The 20261-nt window shown below is 47.1% G+C and overlaps 1 protein-coding gene across 2 annotated transcripts in view; it reads left to right on the plus strand.

Annotated features, from left to right (window-relative positions):
• Positions 1-20261, plus strand: part of DDX11 (DEAD/H-box helicase 11) — a 151306-nt gene that overhangs the window by 127700 nt on the left and 3345 nt on the right. For both annotated transcript variants that reach the window (XM_040345244.1, XM_040345245.1), the window contains exons 20-25: positions 519-622; positions 5606-5755; positions 12413-12481; positions 12695-12795; positions 18015-18099; positions 19129-19204. In XM_040345244.1, the coding sequence (XP_040201178.1) occupies positions 519-622; positions 5606-5755; positions 12413-12481; positions 12695-12795; positions 18015-18099; positions 19129-19204 (585 nt within the window). The remainder of the gene's footprint in view (positions 1-518; positions 623-5605; positions 5756-12412; positions 12482-12694; positions 12796-18014; positions 18100-19128; positions 19205-20261) is intronic.

A 20261-nucleotide genomic window follows, 5' to 3' on the forward strand; every position in this document is an offset into this window, starting at 1 on the left:
GGTGGCATACTCAATGTTAAGTATGGCCGTCGTTCCCGCGTCGCAATTTGAAAATTTTACGTTGTTTGCGTAAGTCGTCGGTGAATGGCGCTGGACGCAATTTACGTTAACGTCGAAACCAATGACGTACTTGCGACGTAATTTCGCGCAATGCACTGCGGGAAAATGCGAGACGGAGCATGCGCAGTACGATCAGCGCGGGAACGCGCCTAATTTAAATGATCCACGCCCCCTACATAGATCATTTGAATTAGGCGTGCTTGCGCCGGTGGACTTTACGCTACGCCGCCGCAAGTTTACAGGCAAGTGCTTTGTGAATCAAGCACTTGCCCGTAAAACTTGCGGCGGTGTAACGTAAATGACATACGTTACGCCGCCGCAGAAGTATGTGAATCTGGCCCAGGATTTATCTTTGCAGTCAGCTGAAAACATGTGACAGTTATACATAGAAAACTACATGCCCCAAGATAAGCCATGGTTGTGACCTCTTCTCTTGCCCTCTGATTTTATTTCAACAGGACATGTCATCCCGCCTGAGAACATATTACCCATAGTGCTTTGCAGTGGGCCCACCAATCAGCAGTTGGAATTTACCTATCAGAAGAGGGATTTGCCTGAGATGGTAAGCACAGCTTATAACATTTACACTCTCTAGAAAAACTGCTTTTAATGGATAAGTAAAAAAAAAAGAGTTGACATATTGACTACATATTAGCCAGTAAAACTAGCACAGGCATTGTACTTTAGTAAATATCTCCTGATGAGTTGGGCCTTTCCACACTAGCATACAGATGAGCTGGACGATTGCAGTAAAAGGTCAGAGACACCCCGCTATACAGTGCATGAGCACTTTACACTGATTTTTATTGCTCTCTGTGGGAAACCTGTGCTTTGTCTTTAGAGGTCTGAGACGCCCAATCTGAGGCAGAGCTAGAGCTCTCCAGTCAGTAGGGAGCTTGAGTTTTGCTTATTGGAGAGTTTTAGCTCTTAAGCCCTGTACACACGGCCGGAAATCACGTCAGGAAAAAAACGTTGGTTTTCCTGACGGGATTCCTGGCAAGCTTGCTGTGCATACAGACGGCCACTCAAAATAAATGCCGTTCTTTTGAATGGCAGAAGAGCCGGCCTTTGGGGTGTTGCGAGCTGTGCGGCCGTACAGGGAGCCATGGGCAACAGGGGCGCCGTGCGGCCATCAGAGCTCGCAGAATTTGAGTCGCAGTCAGTTACTCACATGATCATCACAGGAGTCCGACTCCTACGAGTCACAGCAGCAGGCGCTGCCCTGGGACTGGGAGAAGAGCAACGCATCGGCTGCGGCACCTGAAATAAAAAATGGCTGCTGCCGGCCCTGACAGGCACACTGCGCATGCGCTGCCGCTGCTCGGGAAAGCCCGAAAATGCTTTGCTATTCTCGGGCAGACGGCGCATGCGCAGTGGCGTCTAAGCGCCGGGCGGCACCATTTTTAAATGCAAAGCCGCAGCGTCCACCGGAAGGTAAGTCACACTGAGCCCCTGGCCCTGCATGCATCTACTTTTTCAGATAAAAAGAAAAAAGAAAAGGTATTTACTTTTTATAGCCAGCCTACACACAGAAGAGGAGGAGAATAATTGTTTGCACATGCACTTAAATTAACTGTTATTAAAACAAATTATTTGTTACAAATATTTTTTTCCTCTTTGTGTATGTTTAGGTGACCAGGGGGCGAGGGGTGAAGATGGGGGGGCGCCACAGGATTAGCTCGCACAGGGCGCCTGAACACCTAAGGCTGGCCCTGAATGGCAGGAACGCGGTGACGTCATCGACTACGGCGAGCTGGCGCTCATCACATTTGATGCCGTCGTCGCCATCTTGCTACACCCCACACTAAGCTTCTATGCTACTGCGCATGCGTCAAAGTTTTATTGAGCATGCGCGGGTTTACCTCGGACAGGTAAACATACAGACGACCGGTTTTAAAATAGAGAGCAGGTTCTTTATTTTTCCCGGGCAGTTTTCCTGTCGAGAAAACTGCTAGGGAAGCATACACACGCCAGGATTCCCGGCCAAATGCTCTCCTGGCAGTTTTCCTGCTGGGAAAACCGGTCGTGTGTACGAGGCTTGACTCGGAAAAAAGGAAGTATTGGACCTCTGCAGAGAGCCTCCTGCGTCCACACAGAGAGAAAATGTCCTTCTCTACAGCATGTTGGCAGGGCAAAAGCTGTCTTTATAAAGAGAACAAACTGTAAGGCCGCGTACACACGGTCGCTCAAAACTGATGAAAACGGACTGAAGGACCGTTTCATCGGTCCAAACCGATTGTGTGTGGGCCCCATCGGACAGTTATCCTTCGGTCAAAAAAAAGAGAACTTGCTTTAAAATTGAACCGATGGACTGATAACCGATAGGTCAAAACCGATGGTTAGTATGCAAAAGCATCGGTTAAAAACCCGCGCATGCTCAGAATCAAGTCGACGCATGCTTGGAAGAATTGAACTTCGTTTTTTTTCTGCACGTCGTTGTGTTTTACGTCACCGCGTTCTGACACAATCGTTTTTTTTTAACTGATGGTGTGTAGGCGCGATGGACCATCAGTCAGCTTCATCGGTTAAACAATGAGACTGGTCCTTCGGACCGTTCTCATCGGATGGACAGACCGTGTGTACGCGGTCTCAGACTTTGCACACCCTTTGTTTTGATGCACCTGAAATGTATTTATCTGATTTAAAATGTAAGGTCAGTTTGGCTTCAAAGCTGAACTCCAAGAAGGTATAAAACCATTCTGTGAATGCAGTTATATACTTATTTATAAAAAAAAATTAAATTGTTAATGTAACCTCCTGTACAGCAGCATTCAGAGCAGAGAGTTAAAGTGGAGTTCCACCCACGTCACAGGTCCCAGAATATTGCCCTGCCATTCATAACATGCAGCGCCACAGCCAGGCGCCCACAATTGCAATGTCGGCCCCTCTTTCACTGCCCTTTATTACTCAGGCCAGCCTATATCTGTGTTGCTTAAAGCGGTTGTAAACCTCAGATATGAAATATGAACAAAGCATATCCTTCTATAGTGTGTACTTGTCTCAGTCCGGAGCACTAAGTGTCATTTCTGTCTGCTGCCCATGTTCCTCTGCTCCAGCACACAGCTGTGATTGACGGCCTCAGCTCCGTTCCTGTGTACTTTATGAAGGGGGCTGTGTCCCCACCTTAGGAGGATTTGTTTCATCTCTGTGTATCACTTGAGGCCAGTCACTTCTCCAGGTATATAAAAGGTTTACTACCACTTTATTTGCAGTAAAAAAAAAAGCCTGGCTGTACTGTCAGAATATTTTTTAGTATGGGTATTTTTATACATAGTTACATTGGTTCAGCTTGAACCAATGTAAGAATTTACAGTACATACCATACCAAGTCAATACCCCTGTAAACTGGAAATCACTGCAGTAGACACTGCTACACCAGTAATCTCTACTTAAACCCAAGTCCGGTGCTAAACAACTGGCCTCTTGCATTCTGAACACAAGAGGTTGCCCACTTGGCATGGGCGCCATTCAGAGAATTCTTTGCTGACTGGATGAGTTGGAAAGGTGGCACGGTGGAGTCAAGCTTTCCATCTCGTCCAGTCAGAGTATGCTTTGCCTTCATTCAGAAAATGAGTGGTGCAAATGCCGAGTGGACAACTTCCTGTGTTAAGAATGCAGGAGGGCAGCTTCTACTTCAAGCTGGATCAATATAAGTATGTATAAAATATCCATACCCGGAAACCCTCTTTAAAGCGGACCTTCTGTAATTTTTTCATCTATTAAATCCTCTTCACGTTTAAGTTTGGATAGCAAAACATTTTTTTTGTGGCAGTAAATACCTTATACAGCCAACTTCTTGTTTCTTGTCTGGTAAAAAGCCTAGGCTTATGACATCATGCACAGCTCTCTCTCACTCTCCTGAGAGTTTGCCGGGAAGAGGGGGGGGGGTGAGTCATAAGAGGGCCAATGAGAGCTGGAGATGTGCCTCATTGTAAATCCAGGAAGTGAACAGGCAGCAGCTTCAGCTGCCCACAGTTAAAATGGCTGCAGCCAGACTCAGTGGAGGGAGATTTTTGCAGCATATTTGGCAAGTACAGAAACACAATATACATAAACTAATATGCAAAGTGGTTGGAGGGAAGCTTCAGAATGGCAAAGATGTGTTCATTGCAAATTATGTGAAGAGACTGCAGTTCCTCTTTAAATCTCAGGACTGGATGGACAGAAATGCAATTCCTTTGGCAGATAAACCATCTCTCATTTATGTATTTCATTTTTTAAAGCGGAGTTCCGGCCACAATTTCACCTTTTAAATATAAATACCCCTGTAATACACAAGCTTAATGTATTCTAGTAAAGTTAGTCTGTAAACTAAGGTCCGTTTTGTTAGGTTGTTACAGCATTTAGACACTTTATAAAATAGAAATTGACTGGGGCCATCTTAAGTGTGGGCATCATTAAGCCAGACTGTATGACTTCCTGGATTTCAGCTTTGCAGATCTCGCACATGCTCGGTGCTGCACAAGCAGTGTAATAGGTTTCAGATCAGGTTTCAGCACCTGTACTGTCCAAGTCACATGATTCTCTGAGACTGGGGAGTGCACAGACTCCTGGAAAGTTACACCCACTACATTCCCAGGAGTCTGTGCGGTGTAGGTTAGGAAGCTTAAGCACCTAGGTGCAGGAAGTGGGAAGATTAACTATTATGCCTAGCAACAACACTTTGAAGGCATCTAAAAAAAAAAAAAAAAAAATTCTTAAAGGACTAATGACATTTTTTTAAAACTACTGATGTAATGTTATATTTATGGGTGGAACTCCACTTTAAGGGTTACTAAATAACATGTCATACTTACCTCCACTGTGCAGTTCGTTTTGCACAGAGTGGCCCCGATCCACGTCTTCTGGGGTCCCTAATTGGAACGGTGACTATCTTCTTTCTGGGGTCCCTCGGCGGCTGTCTCTGGTTCTCCCCGCAAGAACTCCTCACCTTCATGCGAGAGAGTTTGCATGGTGATGAGTCCTTGCGGGCGCGCTCCCGTGATACAGCGAGTGGCCATAGCCGCCCCCTTGGCGCGCCGCATCACTGGATGCTCTCAATCCATCCGCTCTAGCCAATCAGCGGCCAGGCTGAGCGGCGAAGAGGATCTCGGGACCGAGCGCGGGACTTTCGAGGAGTCGGGTAAGTAAAACGGGGGCCCGGCGGGGTCGGCATCATCAGATGTTTTTTCACCTTAATGCATAGATTGCATTAAGGTGAAAAAATGTTTTCCTTTACAACTCCTTTAAGGAACAAACAGACTATTAAAAGAAACCTGAATCAATTCCATCATGAAGGCAAGATTTACCTCTGTTCATGAAGAGTTTGATGCTGTCTGAAAGAATAGTCTGCATTGCTAACTACTATGGGTTCTAGTCCATTTTCATGTTTTACTCCAAATAGAAGTACTAAAGCAATGGCTTGCCATGATCAACAGAATGATATTTAAACATCTGTGATTGTAAGTCCTGGTGGCTCCTCATCCTTTCATGTATGGTCCGGGCGTTCCCTTCTGGAAACCAGCAAGGCTTTTGTCATCTCTTGTGTGTATTTTTATCCCTGCAGATGGATGAGACTGGAAGGATCTTGGTGAATTTGTGTAATGTCATCCCGGGAGGGCTTGTGTGTTTCTTTCCTTCCTACGACTACCAGAAGCTCATCCTGGATCACTGGGAGAAGACGGGACAGCTGAAACGGCTGGCGGCCAAGAAAAAGGTCTGTGGGGTGACACTGCGGTAACAAAATCTGACGCAGTTCTTCAAACGATGTACGCTTTTATTGAAGTGTTTTACATAGTTAGTCAGGTTGAAAAAAGACACAAGTCCATCTGGTTCAACCATAAAAGTAAATAAAAGCATAGACCCCGCTCAGTGCAGACCCTCCTCCCCCATCAGCATAGACACACCCCCAGTGCAGACCCCTCTCCATCAGCATAGACACCCTCCCAGTGCAGACCCCTCTCCATCAGCATAGACGCCCTCCCAGTGCAGACCCCTCTCCATCGGCATAGACGCCCTCCCAATGCAGACCCCTCTCCATCAGCATAGACACCCTCCCAGTGCAGACCTCTCTCCATCAGCATAGACCCCCCCATAGACACCCTCCCAGTGCAGACCCCTCTCCATCAGCATAGACACCCTCCCAGTGCAGACCTCTCTCCATCAGCATAGACCCCCCCATAGACACCCTCCCAGTGCAGACCCCTCTCCATCAGCATAGACACCCTCCCAGTGCAGACCCCTCTCCATCAGCATAGACACCCTCCCAGTGCAGACCTCTCTCCATCAGCATAGACCCCCCCATAGACACCCTCCCAGTGCAGACCCCTCTCCATCAGCATAGACACCGTCCCAGTGCAGACCCCTCTCCATCAGCATAGACACCTTCCCAGTGCAGACCCCTCTCCATCAGCATAGACACCCTCCCAGTGCAGACCCCTCTCCGTCAGCATACACACCCTCCCAGTGTAGACCCCTCTCCATCAGCATAGACCCCCCCCCCCCATAGACACACCCCCAGTGCTGAGGAAAGGTTTTTTTCTCTTATCGTCCATGGACGGACACAGCTCCTTAAATCTTGACAAGTGGGTTATGTTCCCTGTTTACAGGAGAGGACTAGGCAGAAACATGTTAAATAGTTAAATACATGTTACATTAACAGAGTTGAACAGCCCCGCCCAGGGGGCGGTCCCTCCAGACATAACCCTCCTCACTGCAGCTTGCAGCCTCAGTTTCGTTCTGCCTAGCAAAGGAGAAGGACGTATGGCTCCCTTTGGGCCCAGCGCCCTGAGGAGAAATTTTATTTTATTTTACTTTACTTTTTCTTGAAGAATCTTCTTTCAACTGTTGGCTGAGAGACAGGCTGGATATTATAGATCCTTGTAGTCTACTCAGTCCGACCAGCAAGCGTGGGCACACCTTTGCAAAGAGGCTTGGTCTGCCACGCCATACCTCATGACTCCTGAGGTGGCCGGTGAGCTTTGCTCCGAGGTCCACATATGACTGAGCTGTGGTGTTGTCTCAATCACAGTGGACCGGGCCGACAGCTACCTCCATTGCGGTTGTAGTTCTGTCAGGAATGCGTCAGCGAGTCCTCGCTTGGACGGGTAAGTACAGTCCCTCCTGCTTCGGTGGGTTGGTAAGGCTGGGCATTCCTGGGGTTCGGGGGTCCCTTCCCCTTACTTCCCTGCTCCTTTCCCTTGCTGCATTGCTAACATTGCCGCTGTCAGGGGGGAGGGGGCCTTCCTGAGGGGACTGTGTTATCTGGCCTGTGCTTTTTCTTTTTTGTATTGGGCTTTCCTGTGAGGTAAAAAGCCCTGTGATGAGCACAGATGTTTATGATTATACTTCAGCAGACGCTGACTGATTGGTGACACCTGTAACGGTTTTGCTTTTTATGCTGTATCTGTGTCTTATCCTTAAATAAAACAGCCCTATGAGGCTTTTCCTGTTTAAACACAGGTCCCTGCAAAAGTTACCTCACGGTTCTTTTCCTCACAGGCAGCGCTGTGCAGTCTCCTCCTGAGGGAGTCCCCTGGTTACCCCTGGTCAGCGCAGCAAGTGGGTGAGAGGCCCTGAATAGGGCTCTAGGAGCTTTTGTCTATTTGTATGGACAGGTGTGCATATTATAATACACACTATATGTAAATATTGGAGTCAGTATCTGGGTCCTTCCCCACATGCTGGTGGTGGCAGCAGGTGTTAGCACCTGTGATTCCCACAGAGTTTTTATTGTAGTCCTGGACACAGTTTGTGCCAGGGTGGGGGTGGACTGCGGGCGGGCGGTAAAAGAGTGCCCCCTTCCCCCGTTATCCCCTGGGGAATGCTCTGTTATGGAGCCATGGACTAGGTACCTAGTTGAAAAAAAAAAAAAAAAAAAAAAAAAGGCAGAATAAGGCATTTATGGGTGCGCTTTTTACTGCTGCAAGGGACTCTCCTAAGCTGCATAGTGCAGCTGGGTTTCCGCTGAGGGCTCGGTCTTTTTTGGATCACACAAATCAGACCGCTGTGTAGGTTTTTTCCTTCTGTGCCCTTCTTTGATAATTTCTGAGATGCGGAATGAGAAAAGCCACTGAGGGCTTTTGTAGTCCCTCACCGCCGGGCGGGAACCCCTACTTGTATGGATCTGACTGATAGAAGATCCGAAGTACTGACCCGTTCCATGTTTACCATGCTGGGGTCTGGCTTGCGGCCTATTGTGGCCACTACACTGGGGTCTCAGTGGTCGCTGGCGCTATTTTTTTTTTGGGAGATTTTTCAATTACATTGAAAACTCCCATTGGCGCCCATTTTGTCGTAGCCACGCTATGGCGCAGCTTACATTGTGCTGGCCTTTTTCCTGTGGCCGCGTTCTGAACGCTCGGCGGCCATCTTGGAGTAGTCCTGACCCCTAGTGCTGTATACAACTCACAGAGTGAGCATTTTGCACCAGACAGTGGAGGAGCACCGACTCTCTCCTGAGGTTATTAGCCTAGCGGACCAGCTGGTCCAGGGCCTCATATAGGTCTGTGATGCTTCATTGAATGCTGCGCCCTTGTTATCCAGGGCGTCTGTTTCAGAATGGTTTTATGCACACGGTGGTGTAGTGCTTAACTCCATTACTTGGCAGCAAAAGAGTCATTGGTTCGAATCTCCAATCTGCCTGGAGCTTGCATTGTCGCTCCCTGTGTCTGTGTGGGTTTCCTCCGGGTACTCCGGTTTCCTCCAAAGACATGTGTGCATACACCTACATAATATACATACACACTATGTGTGTGTATTATTTAGGGGCAACCCTCCCAGGCCGTCAAAGGCCCAGCTGGGGGACTAATCTGTCCCTGGGTGCATAAGCCGATCACGCCGGCACCCAAATCCTGCCAATGTATATAGCCTTCCCTCCCTGTCTCTAGGTGGGAGGGGCGGCTTGCAGGTTCACAATTCAGTGAAACCTCCCTGCTCTCCGATTAGTGGGTCTGCGAGGTGGTCTCTTCGGAGTACTAGATAGGGTTTCCTCCTATCCACAGAACAAAGTTCTGTCCTTGTGTCTTCCCCTCCCGGCACGTCGGTCTGCCTTGGGCAGTGTGGGATTTGCTAAGCTGCAAGGTAATTTTACCTTTCCTGCAGGACGAGAGTTTTGGGGTTTTCTATGGGCCTCAGGCCCTAAATACCTTTGTGAACGTCGGGTAGTTCCGCATGGAATCCATTTGTTCGGTGGTAGCTGCGCTTCATCCGGGGGATGTCCTGACGTCCTCGGACATCAGGGACGCATACATGCATGTCCCGTTTTGCACATGTCACAGTGTTTTTTTCTGTGCTTCGTGATGAGAGAAGGGTCTCTGTCAGCCTGTGGCCCTCCCTTTTGATCTGGCGTCAGCACCATGGGTTTTCAGCTAGGAGCTCGCACTTATTTGAATTTTGTTGGGTCAGCGAGGCTTTGCCTCATTGGCTACTTTGACGACTTTCTTCTGAGAGCAGCTTCTGTCTCCGACCTAGTGGATGGGTTATTCCCATTCAGACCCTCCGAAGATTCGGGTGGATGTTAGACGTTTAGGCCAGAAAGCGTAGCTCAGTGGCAGCAAGCCTGCCCTACATGTGTGCGACCCAGGGTTCAAATTATGGGCATGCTAGGTTCCGACTCAGCGTTGGAGTATCTAGTGTTGATCCAGACTCCTCAGTGGCAAAGGTCCTTCTTCCCCTGGAGAAATTGCAGACTCTTCAGTCTGCGGAGAAGGTATTGGCATCACGCAATCGGTCTTCTCTCCGGGCGCCTGCTGGTTCAGGGTCTGTGGGTAGCCTCCTTCAAGGTGGTACTGTATGCCCAGTTCCACACCCTGGTTTTCCAGTGGAACTACTGTCCAGGTGGTAAAAATCTCTTGTCTCTGAAATCATTAGATTCCTGTGCGCCACCTAGTCAGAGTCTCTCTGAGTTGGTGACAGAGATTCCCGACTCTTCGGTCCGGGAAGTTGTTCCTTCCTTCCAGTGGTCGGTGTTTACGACGAATGCCAGCTCACGGGTTGTGAACCTGGAGGTTCACAAAACTGGGGGGTCCAGTCGGCCCTGAGTCGCTGGACTTGCGTGGACCTATGACCACACCTCCTTGAATGTGTCTGGTCTCGGTAGCTACCCAGGGTCGGGCCTGGCTAGTGCCTGGTGGAAGACCGCCTGGGAATACCAGGTGCTGTCTACTGTTCATTGTCCTACTATTTTAGGCGATCAGGCTATGCTTCTCCTTGTGGTCGACCAATCTGGTTTCAGCCGGACAACGCCACGGCCGTGGCTTCAGTCTACCATCAGGTATGCCGGCAGGCAGACTACTGGAGTCGCCAGATGCTGGACCAGGGCGACTGGTCTTTGTGCTTTGGGGTGTTTCGGCTCCCTTGCAGGAGGTGAGCCTCACATGGCATGGATCTCCTGGCAGCTTGTCTCCGCCGCAAGGGTGTCAGTTAGTGGCCAGGTCTAGTGATCTTGTACAGACGCGTCAGTCGCGCTGGTGGCCCTGTGTTGTCTGTATCGGTGATTTTTTGCCATTCCTCCATGGTAGTTGCTTCCTCGGCCGCTCCACAGAGTGGATGCTGAGGAGATCCCGATGATTCTAATCGCTCCAGATTAATCTCGGCGTCCTTGGTACGCTGATATCGGGCGCCTGGTAGCGGAGGCACCCTGGCGATTGCCAGGGCAGGAGGTTCCTGTCTCAAGGTCCCATACTTCCTCCTGTTGTACAGTCACTGACTTGCTTAACATGGTTATTGGAAGCCAGACTTTAGGTGACCAGGGTCTGTCTGACTCGGTCATCTCAACAGGGCACCGTAGTCTTCTTCCGGAGGATCTACCGTCGCACCTCTCTTGGTGCGAAGGGATGGAGTGACGTCCACGGGCGTACTTTCAATGTCCAGGGTCCTGCTGTTTTTAAAGCTTGGATTGGATCTAAAAATTGCTTAAAGCACCGTTTGGGGGCAGATTTCAGCCTTGGCTGTGTTTTTAGTGGCCTTTTTGCGGCCCGTTCCCTGGTGGGTCCCCTTTTTTTGTGTGCAAGGGGTTTGTCATATACTTTCCCCTCTTGGCCCATCTCTTCCCCCATGAGTTTTGACTCTGGTGCTCTCGGTTCTTCAGGAACCTTCCTTTTGGAAACATCAGAGAGATTTTCTCTTGACACTATCTCAGAAGGTGGCCCCTTTAGTGGCCTTTACCTCTGTTAGAGGGGTTTCTGAGTTGGCGGTCTTGTCTTGCAAGCCGCCATGCTTGATCCCCCATAAGGATTAGGTGATGGTGCGCCCGCGACCTTCCCTTCTTCCGAAGGAGGTTTCGGCCTTTCATACTTTAGGCGTGGTACGCGCTTTGCGGGTATACCAGCCTACTACGGCTCCATTTCGGAGCTTCTGACTCTCTTTTGTGTCGGTGTCTGGTCCACAAAAGGGCCTGGCGGTCTCGTCGACCACCATTTCTCGGTGGAACGGGCAGGCCGTCATACAGGCCTATGCTCCTAAGGGCGGGCCCCCCTTTTCCGGTCACGGCACTTTCGACCAGGGCAATTGGTGCTTCCTGGGTTTTTTTGTTTTTTTTTTTCCGACATCATGCGTCGGTCTCACAGGTGTGCGAGGCGGCGATTTGCTCGTCCGTTCACGCTTTTTCCAGAATTTACATGGTTGCTGTGAGTGCATCTTATGATGTTTTTTTCAGCCGCTAGTTTTTGCCGGCGGCTGTTTAAAGTTGCACCTCCTCCGTTGAGGAGCTCTGCTTGTTTTGGGGTGAAGTTAAAATTGTTTTTACTGATATATTTCCCACCCCTCGTTTTTTGACACTGCTTGGGGACGTCCCACTTGTCAAGATTTAAGGAGCTGTGTCCGTCCATGGACGATAAGAGAAAATAGGATTTTTTGTACTCACCGTAAAATCCTTTTCTCTGAAGTCCATGGACGGACACAGCTCCCACCCCTCCTTTTTAGGTTTGTACTGCTTGTTACGAACTGAGGCTGCAAGCTGCAGTGAGGAGGGTTATGTCTGGAGGGACCGCCCCCTGGGCGGGGCTGTTCAACTCTGTTAATGTAACATGTATTTAACTATTTAACATGTTTCTGCCTAGTCCTCTCCTGTAAACAGGGAACATAACCCACTTGTCAAGATTTAAGGAGCTGTGTCCGTCCATGGACTTCAGAGAAAAGGATTTTACGGTGAGTACAAAAAATCCTATTTTTTCCCACACCGGGTGACACCAACCCTAGTGACTCCACTGCTTTGCTGGGCTGGATGTTGCACCTTTTATAATGATCTTCTCCTCCTGGCTGGAGTTTAGCTTTAATACAGTATCCTGCAGGCCAGACTTTCTCCTCTAGAAGATGTGAAGTTTAGAAGATGCAGAGAATGGTTCCACTGATTTGTATTTGAACACTTTTTTAGATATTTCAGGAGCCGAAGAAAGCCAACCAGGTGGAACAAGTGTTGTCCGAATACTCGCGCTGCATCAAGGTAAGGCCAACTGGTTTAGTTGAGGATTACTTCTTGTTTTTAGATTTCAAAGCTTCCTGGCAGTTCAGGATTCCCCTGCAGTCAAATTGCATAAGTGCTACATAAAATTTTAGTTTTATGTAGTACTTATGGTTGACGGAAAACTTTAAAACCTCTTTTGCTTACACAGCCTCAAATTATATCTTTTTGCTAATTATCATATTATCCTGCCAGATCTCCAGCCAGTCTGCAGGGCACTTAACCGGCGCCCTTCTCCTTTCTGTTGTTGGAGGGAAGATGAGTGAAGGAATCAACTTTTCTGATGACCTGGGCAGGTATGTGTGCTAAAAACCTAAATCTGATTTCTGATCGCTTTTATAGACACCTCCTATAGAGAAGATGACTCCCCACCTCACCTTGCTGTTTCCTAACCTGCATTTCTGATGCACTGAGGTGCTGCCATAGGAAGAAGGAACACAGGCCTGCCCTGTTTTCCAATTATGAAGGTTTCAGTGTACCGTATTTCTCACACCATAAGATGCACTCTCCTCCCCCCCCCCCAAAAAATGGGGGAAATGTCCCTGCGTCTTATGGTGCGAATACCGACCAGACACTGTGCCCGTCGCCGCCGTGTCAGAATCCTAGCGCTTGGCTTCTCTGTGAAGGAGAGAGGACAGGATGTGAGGCTCATCCTAGCAGGGGCATACCAAGAGGGTGCGGGGGGGAGACGTTTTGCCCCGGGTGTCAAAACAATGGGGGGTGTCAGTAGCAGTGCTATGGGGGTGCGCTTCGCACCCCCAGGCCGGGTGTCACCCGCCGGAGTTGACACCATCCTGAAAGCAGTAAGAGCCCTTGCTGTTTTTTTTTTGGTGCGTCTTATGGAGCGAAAAATACGGTATAAGGAAAGATGATAAAGCTGAACTCCAGCTTCTGCTGCAAATTGTTGTTGAGTTGGTGCAGTGTGCTGCTCTCCACCTATAGCCAGATTCACAAAGAGCGGGCGCAATTTTACGTAACCGGTTTACGTTACACCACCGCAATTTTTCCGATTTAGTGCCCGATCCACAAAGCACTTACCTGGAAATTTGCGGCGGTGTATCGTAAACGGGTCCGGCGCAAGGCGGCCCAATTCAAATGGGGCGGGAACCATTTAAATTAGGCGCGCTCCCGCGCCGGACGTACTGCGCATGCTCCCGTCGCAAATTTCCCGACGTGCTTTGCGCGAAATTACGACGCGCCGACGTTTTGTGAATCGCAACGTGAAAAAAGAGTTACGCCGGGAAAATTCAAAAATTAAAAAATAATTCAAAAGCGACGCGGGAAAGACAGGCATACTTTAACATGGTGGAGTACTTTTACACCATGTTAAAGGTGCCCTATCTTTGCGACGGAAATCTAAGGCCCCGTACACACGACAGAGTTTCTCGGCAGAATTCACCGAGAAACTCGGTCAAAACCCGGATTCTGCCGAGAAACTCTGTCGTCTGTACAGTTTTGGCTCGATGGAGCCGCCGAGGAGCTCGACGAGAAAATAGAGAACATGTTCTCTATTTTCTCGTTGTTCTATGGGAGAAGGCATCCCGCCGAGCTCCTCGGCGGCTTCATCCCAGAACTCGACGAGGAACTCGACGTGCCAAGCACGTCGAGTTCCTCGGCCGTGTGTACGGGGCCTAACACTCGCGACGACGGGAAAAAGCTTTGTGGATCGCCGTAACTCCTAATTTGCATACCCGAAGCTGGTTTACGACGCAAACTCCCCCCAGCGGCGGCCGAGGTACTGCATCCTAAGATCCGACAGTGTAAGTCCCTTACACCTGTCGGATCTTCTGCCTATCTATGCGTAACTGATTCTATGAATCAGTCGCATAGTTAGAAACAGAGATACGACGGTGTATCAGGAGATACGCCGTCGTATCTCTTTTGTGAATCTGGCCCATGCCTCCTAACTTACGGCGGCATAGCGTAAATGGGGCCGGCGTAAGCGCGCCTAATTCAAATGAGGATGGGGGGGGCGTGTTTTATGTTAATGTTTGGTGACCCGACGTGATTGACGTTTTTGCATGCGCCGTCCGTGTACATATCCCAGTGTGCATTGCTCCAAAGTACGCCGCAAGGACGTATTGGTTTCGACGTGAACGTAAATTACATCCAGCCCCATTCACGGACGACTTACGCAAATGACGTAAAAATTTCTAATTTCAACGCTGGAACGACGGCCATACTTAACATTAACTAGGCCAGCTATTTGTTGGAATAACTTTACACCGGAAAACGCCTTATGTAAACGGCGTATCTTTACTGCGACTGGCGCACGTACGTTTGTGAATCGGCGTATCTAGGCTTTTACATATTCTACGCCAAACTCAACGGAAGCGCCACCTAGCTGCCAACAGAAAAATTGCACCCTAAGATACGACGGCGCAGGCTGACGTATCTTAGCTAGGTTTAAGTGTATCTCAGTTTGAGAATACACTTAAACTTACGACGGCGCAGATTCCGAGTTACGTCGGCGTATCTACTGATACGCCGGCGTAACTCTCTCTGAATCTGGCCAATAGTCTTTACGCACCTTAAAGTGGTTATAAACCCTTACATTAAACAAATCCTCCTACATACGTTGTACCTCTTGATCTGCAGTATTCTCGTCTCTACATCCATTCAAAGTGCACAATTTATAAGCTTGTCTGAGAGTTCTGAAAAAAGGGGGCAGAGAGCTGAAGTTACACTTTGCAAAGCTCAGTGAGAAGAGCTGATTGGAAGGAAGAGACACACACAGAAACAGAGCTAAGCCCCATACATATAATTAGAATATGATACAAAAAATACAGTTTTTAAAGCGATCGTACGATAATCGGATCATTCTTACACAGCTTTCGTCCAAAATTTTCCAAAGGTACAAACACAATTTTTTTTCTCGGATGATACCAGAGTGTATGATTTTTACTGCCCCTTTAAGAGGTTTATGATGCCGGGAGGCAGGTGGGGCTAAAGATCACATGACCGCCGTGATTGGCTGTCACGGCGGTCATGTGATCCAAAATTTCCCGATCGCAAGCAGCCATCAGGAGCTTTTTAGTTAATCGCCGGTAACTCTGTATTGACAGCAATTGACGCAAGGACCAGGCGCCGAGAGACCAGCGCCAGGGGGTTAATCGGTACAGTTTTTGCATCACTTCCGAATTTTTATTCTGTCGTAGAGAATTCTCGTACTTTAGTAACCTATTCGTTTTCAATATGAAGACTAGCATGAAGCAAAACTGGATGATCGTTCGTCCGATAATCTTATCTTGTATACTAGGCTTTAATCTACTGTAGCTCCCTCGTCTGTCACCAATTTTCTCTTAGTGTCAGGAAAACTTGTGCAGATAGCAGAGAGACAAAGAAACAGCCAGAAATGACACCTAGGGGGTTATTTACTAAAGGCCATCCATTTCGCACTACAAGTGAAAACTGCACTTGAAATTGCACTGAAAGTGCAGTCGCTGTAAATCTGAGGGGTTAGATCTAAAATGACGGGAACTCTGCTGATTTTAATATCCAATCACGTGCAAGCTAAAATGCTGTTTTTTAATTTTTTTTCTTGCATGTCCCCCTCAGATCTACAGCGACTGCACTTTAAGTGCACTTTGCACTTGTAGTTTGCACTTGTAGTGCAAAGTGGATTTTCATTTCGTAAATAACTCCCCTAGTGCTTTTAACCACTTGCCGACCACCCACCGCCATTTTACGGCGGCAGGTCGGCTCGGCTGCGCAAAATCATGTTATATTGCGGCCACTAGGGAGGCGCACGTGCGAGAACCAGGAGCTGTGTGTGTAAACACACAGCTCCCGGTTCTTTTAGGGGGAGAAATGACTGATCGTTTGTTCATACATTGTATGAACAGCGATCTGTCATTTCCCCTAGTCAGTCCCACCCCCCTTCAATTAGAACACAATGAGGGAACATTTTTAACCCCTTGATCGCCCCCTAGTGTTAACCCCTTCCCTGCCAGTGACATTTTTACAGCAATCAATGCATTTTTTAAGCACTGATCGCTATAAAAATGCCAATGGTCCCAAAAATGTGTCTGTGTCCGCCATAAGGTCGCAGTACCGATAAAAATCGCAGATCGCTGCCATTACTAGTAAAAAAATTTTTTTATAAAAATGCTATAAAACTATCCCCTATTTTGTAGACGTTATAACTTTTAAGCAAACCAATCAATAAACGCTTATTGCGATTTTTTTTTTTTATATTGATTTTTGGGGGATATTTATTATAGCAAAAAGTAAAAATATATTTTTTTCAAAATTGTCGCTCTATTTTTGTTTATAGCGCAAAAAATAAAAACCGCAGAGGTGATCAAATACCACCAAAAGAACGCTCCATTTGTGGGGAAAAAAGGACGTCAATTTTGTTTGGGAGCCCCGTCGCAAGACGCAGTGCCGAATGGCAAAATGTGGCCCGGTCATTGACCAGCAAAATGGTCCGGGGCTGAAGTTGTTAATTGACACAAGTACACGCTATAGAGCAGGGATATGCAATTAGTGGACCTCCAGCTGTTGCAAAACTACAAGTTCCATCATGCCTCTGCCTCTGGGTGTCATGCTTGTGGCTGTCAGTCTTGCTATGCCTCATGGGACTTGTAGTTCTGCAACAGCTGGAGGTCCGCTAATTGCATATCCCTGCTATAGAGGGATATGCTTTGTCCATATTTCATGTCTGAGGTTTACAAACACTTTTATCTTGCTGAAAAGGAGGAAATGAAGGGAAAAGCCAAAATGAAACACAGCAACTGAGAGGGCGACTAACTATTTCTAACTATCTAAAGACAGGAACAGGAAAGGGTAAAAAGGGAACTGGCTATAATATTTATGAGCACGTTGGCTCTTGGGATTCATTCAATCCTGCTTATAGTGATGTTGAAAGAAAATCAAGTCTTTCACGCCTAATCTTCCTAGCATTGTCATGGTAACGGGTATGCAGCATGGAGGCAGAGAAGAGCTATAGTGGGTCTTAAAGGGAACCTGTCACAATATGAAGACTGACATTGCAATCTTGCTTTTGAAAATAAAAGCATCAGGGCTATAAACATCCTCATCCTTCACTTATGATCATGGTACTGAGGCATGTTGGTAGTTGGAGGGGTTACACCAGGGCTGGACTACAGTTTTTTTTGTCTCCAATCCTCCCATAGGTAGCAGTATATTTTAAATATTTAAGGCTTTCTGTGTCTCGTACAGCGGACTTTAAGGGATTTTAGGATAAGTGCAATAATCCTATTTTGGTGCAAGCAGAGTGGATTTATATCCTTTGTGGTTATTGGGAAATATACTTAGATGAAGGCTTTGAACATTGTCAGAGGAGATCATTAACCCTTTGTAAACTGGTACACTGTCCAAGATGAAGTTTACAGAGCATTTAGACATAGGGAGCCAACAGAACAGGGCATCGGAAAAAGTATTCGAGGGGGTGGGCTAGCAAGAGAACCTGTAATTTTTCCCTGAAAGGGAAAGGCTTTGGATGCAGTTGTCTTGTGACTGTTTTCTAAATCATCTATATTCCTTTTCTTAGGTGTGTTGTGATGGTCGGCATGCCGTACCCAAATATCCGATCACCGGAGCTCCAGGAAAAAATGGCCTATCTTGATAAGACCGTGGTAAGGAGAGTCAGATTGCCCTGATTAGGGTTTGTGCAGATGGGCAAATACTAGGGTTGTCCCCATACCACTTTTTTAAGAGAGTACAAGTACCGATACTTCTTTTTAAGTATTCACCGATACCGATACTTTTTTTTTTTTTTTTTTTTGTAAGGTTTCTTTTTTTTTTTAATCAGCCCTGTTGGGGGGCTTTGGTGAGATATCTCCCCCTTGAGACAGAAAGAGACAGAGGATAGAGATTCCCCAGTCAATTTCTCTGCAGCCTCAGCTGCACTAAAAATTAATGGAGAGGAGTCAGCGGCTCCTCTCCATTCATAAACTGAGACATCGTAATCACAGGAGGTTACAATGTTTCAGTTATGTGAATGGACAGAGTCAGTGATCACTGACTCTGTTCATTCGGAAAAGGAAGGAGCAGGACATGGAGAGGAACAGCAGAACGGAGGGGGACACGGAGGAAGAACGGAGGGGGGAAATCAGCAGAATGGAGGGGGACGCGGAGGAAGAACGAAGGGGGACAGTAGAACGGAGGGGGCACGGAGGAGGATGCGTGGACAGTCAGCGGTGATCGTATGTGGGGGAGTTACAAGCACCGATCACCGCTGTATAGATTTCACTAAAGCAGCTGAAAGCCATGGGGGGAGAAGCTTGTAACTCTACCACACACTGATCACCGCTGACTGTCCAGGTATTGGGTGAGGCATCGGGAGCATTTGCCCGAGTACAAGTACTCGGGCAAATGCTCGGTATCGGTGCCGATACCGATTCTAGTATCGGTATTGGGACAACCCTAGTAAATACAGTATACTTTTCAGGTGCATTCACTTCTGTATTCATTTTTTCTAAGCTGCTTCTGTATTTCCATTGACTTGTAAGGGTACAAAGCAGTTTTGGCGCAAGCACTTGCCCCTGTACATGTGTACTTAGTGTTATTTATATGGATTATAGCTATGAGGGTGGAATGTACCACACAAGGGAGAGGTGGGAAGGATATTCATTCCTTGTCTTATAATTTTTCTAATTTCTCAGCCCAAGACAAGTGGAGTTTCTGCAGGGAGAGCCCTCTTGGAGAACCTGTGCATGAAATCTGTCAATCAGTCCATCGGTAAGTGTCACACACAGGGACTTGTACAGGCAGTCCCCAGGTTACAAACAAGATGGGGACTGTAGGTTTGTTCTTAAGTAGAATCTGTTTGTAATTTTTAACTGGTACTTTTTTTAAAGTGTAGCTCCAGCCAAAAAATCTATTTTTAAGCTTTTTGGAAAGGGTTATCACCCCTGTAACATAAGATTGCACCTCACTTTCTGTCCCGATGACAATTGAATTTTGAAAATTTGGGGTTATTAGGGAAACAAGGATTGGTGATAAAGTATCAGTGGAGAGGAGACACCTTTTTCCAATAATAACTCATAACTTACAGGAGAGAATTTCCCTTCCTAGGGGTAGATGTCCTCTCACTTCCTGTTGTTTCCCTCCGACCATTTGTAAGTCGGATGTTTGTAAGAGGGGGACTGCCTGTATTAGGAAATTTTTAATTTCTGTGAAGACAGAAATATTGCTTTTGATCCTTATTTCCAGATGACATGTAACGCATGCCCACCAGGTTGCACTTTTTTTACAGTAATCAGAACAATGAAATATGGTCATTGATTGGTTTCTGCTGGCTGAACATTTATTGCTAATTACCTTATTAATGTGGTCCTGTTGTTACCTTTTAAAAAGCTGCACGGGTACATTGCTGACATGTCACAATATACAGCAAATGTATAATTTGTTAATAAAGCACCACCTTTTAGCATTAAAAAGTTGTCTTTGCGCTCCAATCTGTGACTTTGTTTAGGCTGAGATTTTTTTTTCTGGAGAAAAAAAATCTGATGAAGGTATTGTCAGGGGGGGGCACTGTGATCTCTGTAAAAAAAAAGTAATAAATATTTGGAATGGTTACACTCGCACATCCTTCTCAAAAAATATATCTGGTTCTAGTTCTAGTTAAAATCAGCCCATACATGTTTTCTCCCAGAAGTGCAAAAGTTATTTTTGTGCCCCTTTTTTGTTGAGCGTTTTGATAAATTATTTTTAGTTATTTTTTTTAAAAAAAAAGGGCACAAAAGAAAATATCATGAGATAATGGAATCACGCGACACATTTTTTCCAATGAGAT

This window comes from Rana temporaria, chromosome 3, assembly GCF_905171775.1.
Source record: "Rana temporaria chromosome 3, aRanTem1.1, whole genome shotgun sequence".
NCBI lineage: Eukaryota > Metazoa > Chordata > Amphibia > Anura > Ranidae > Rana > Rana temporaria.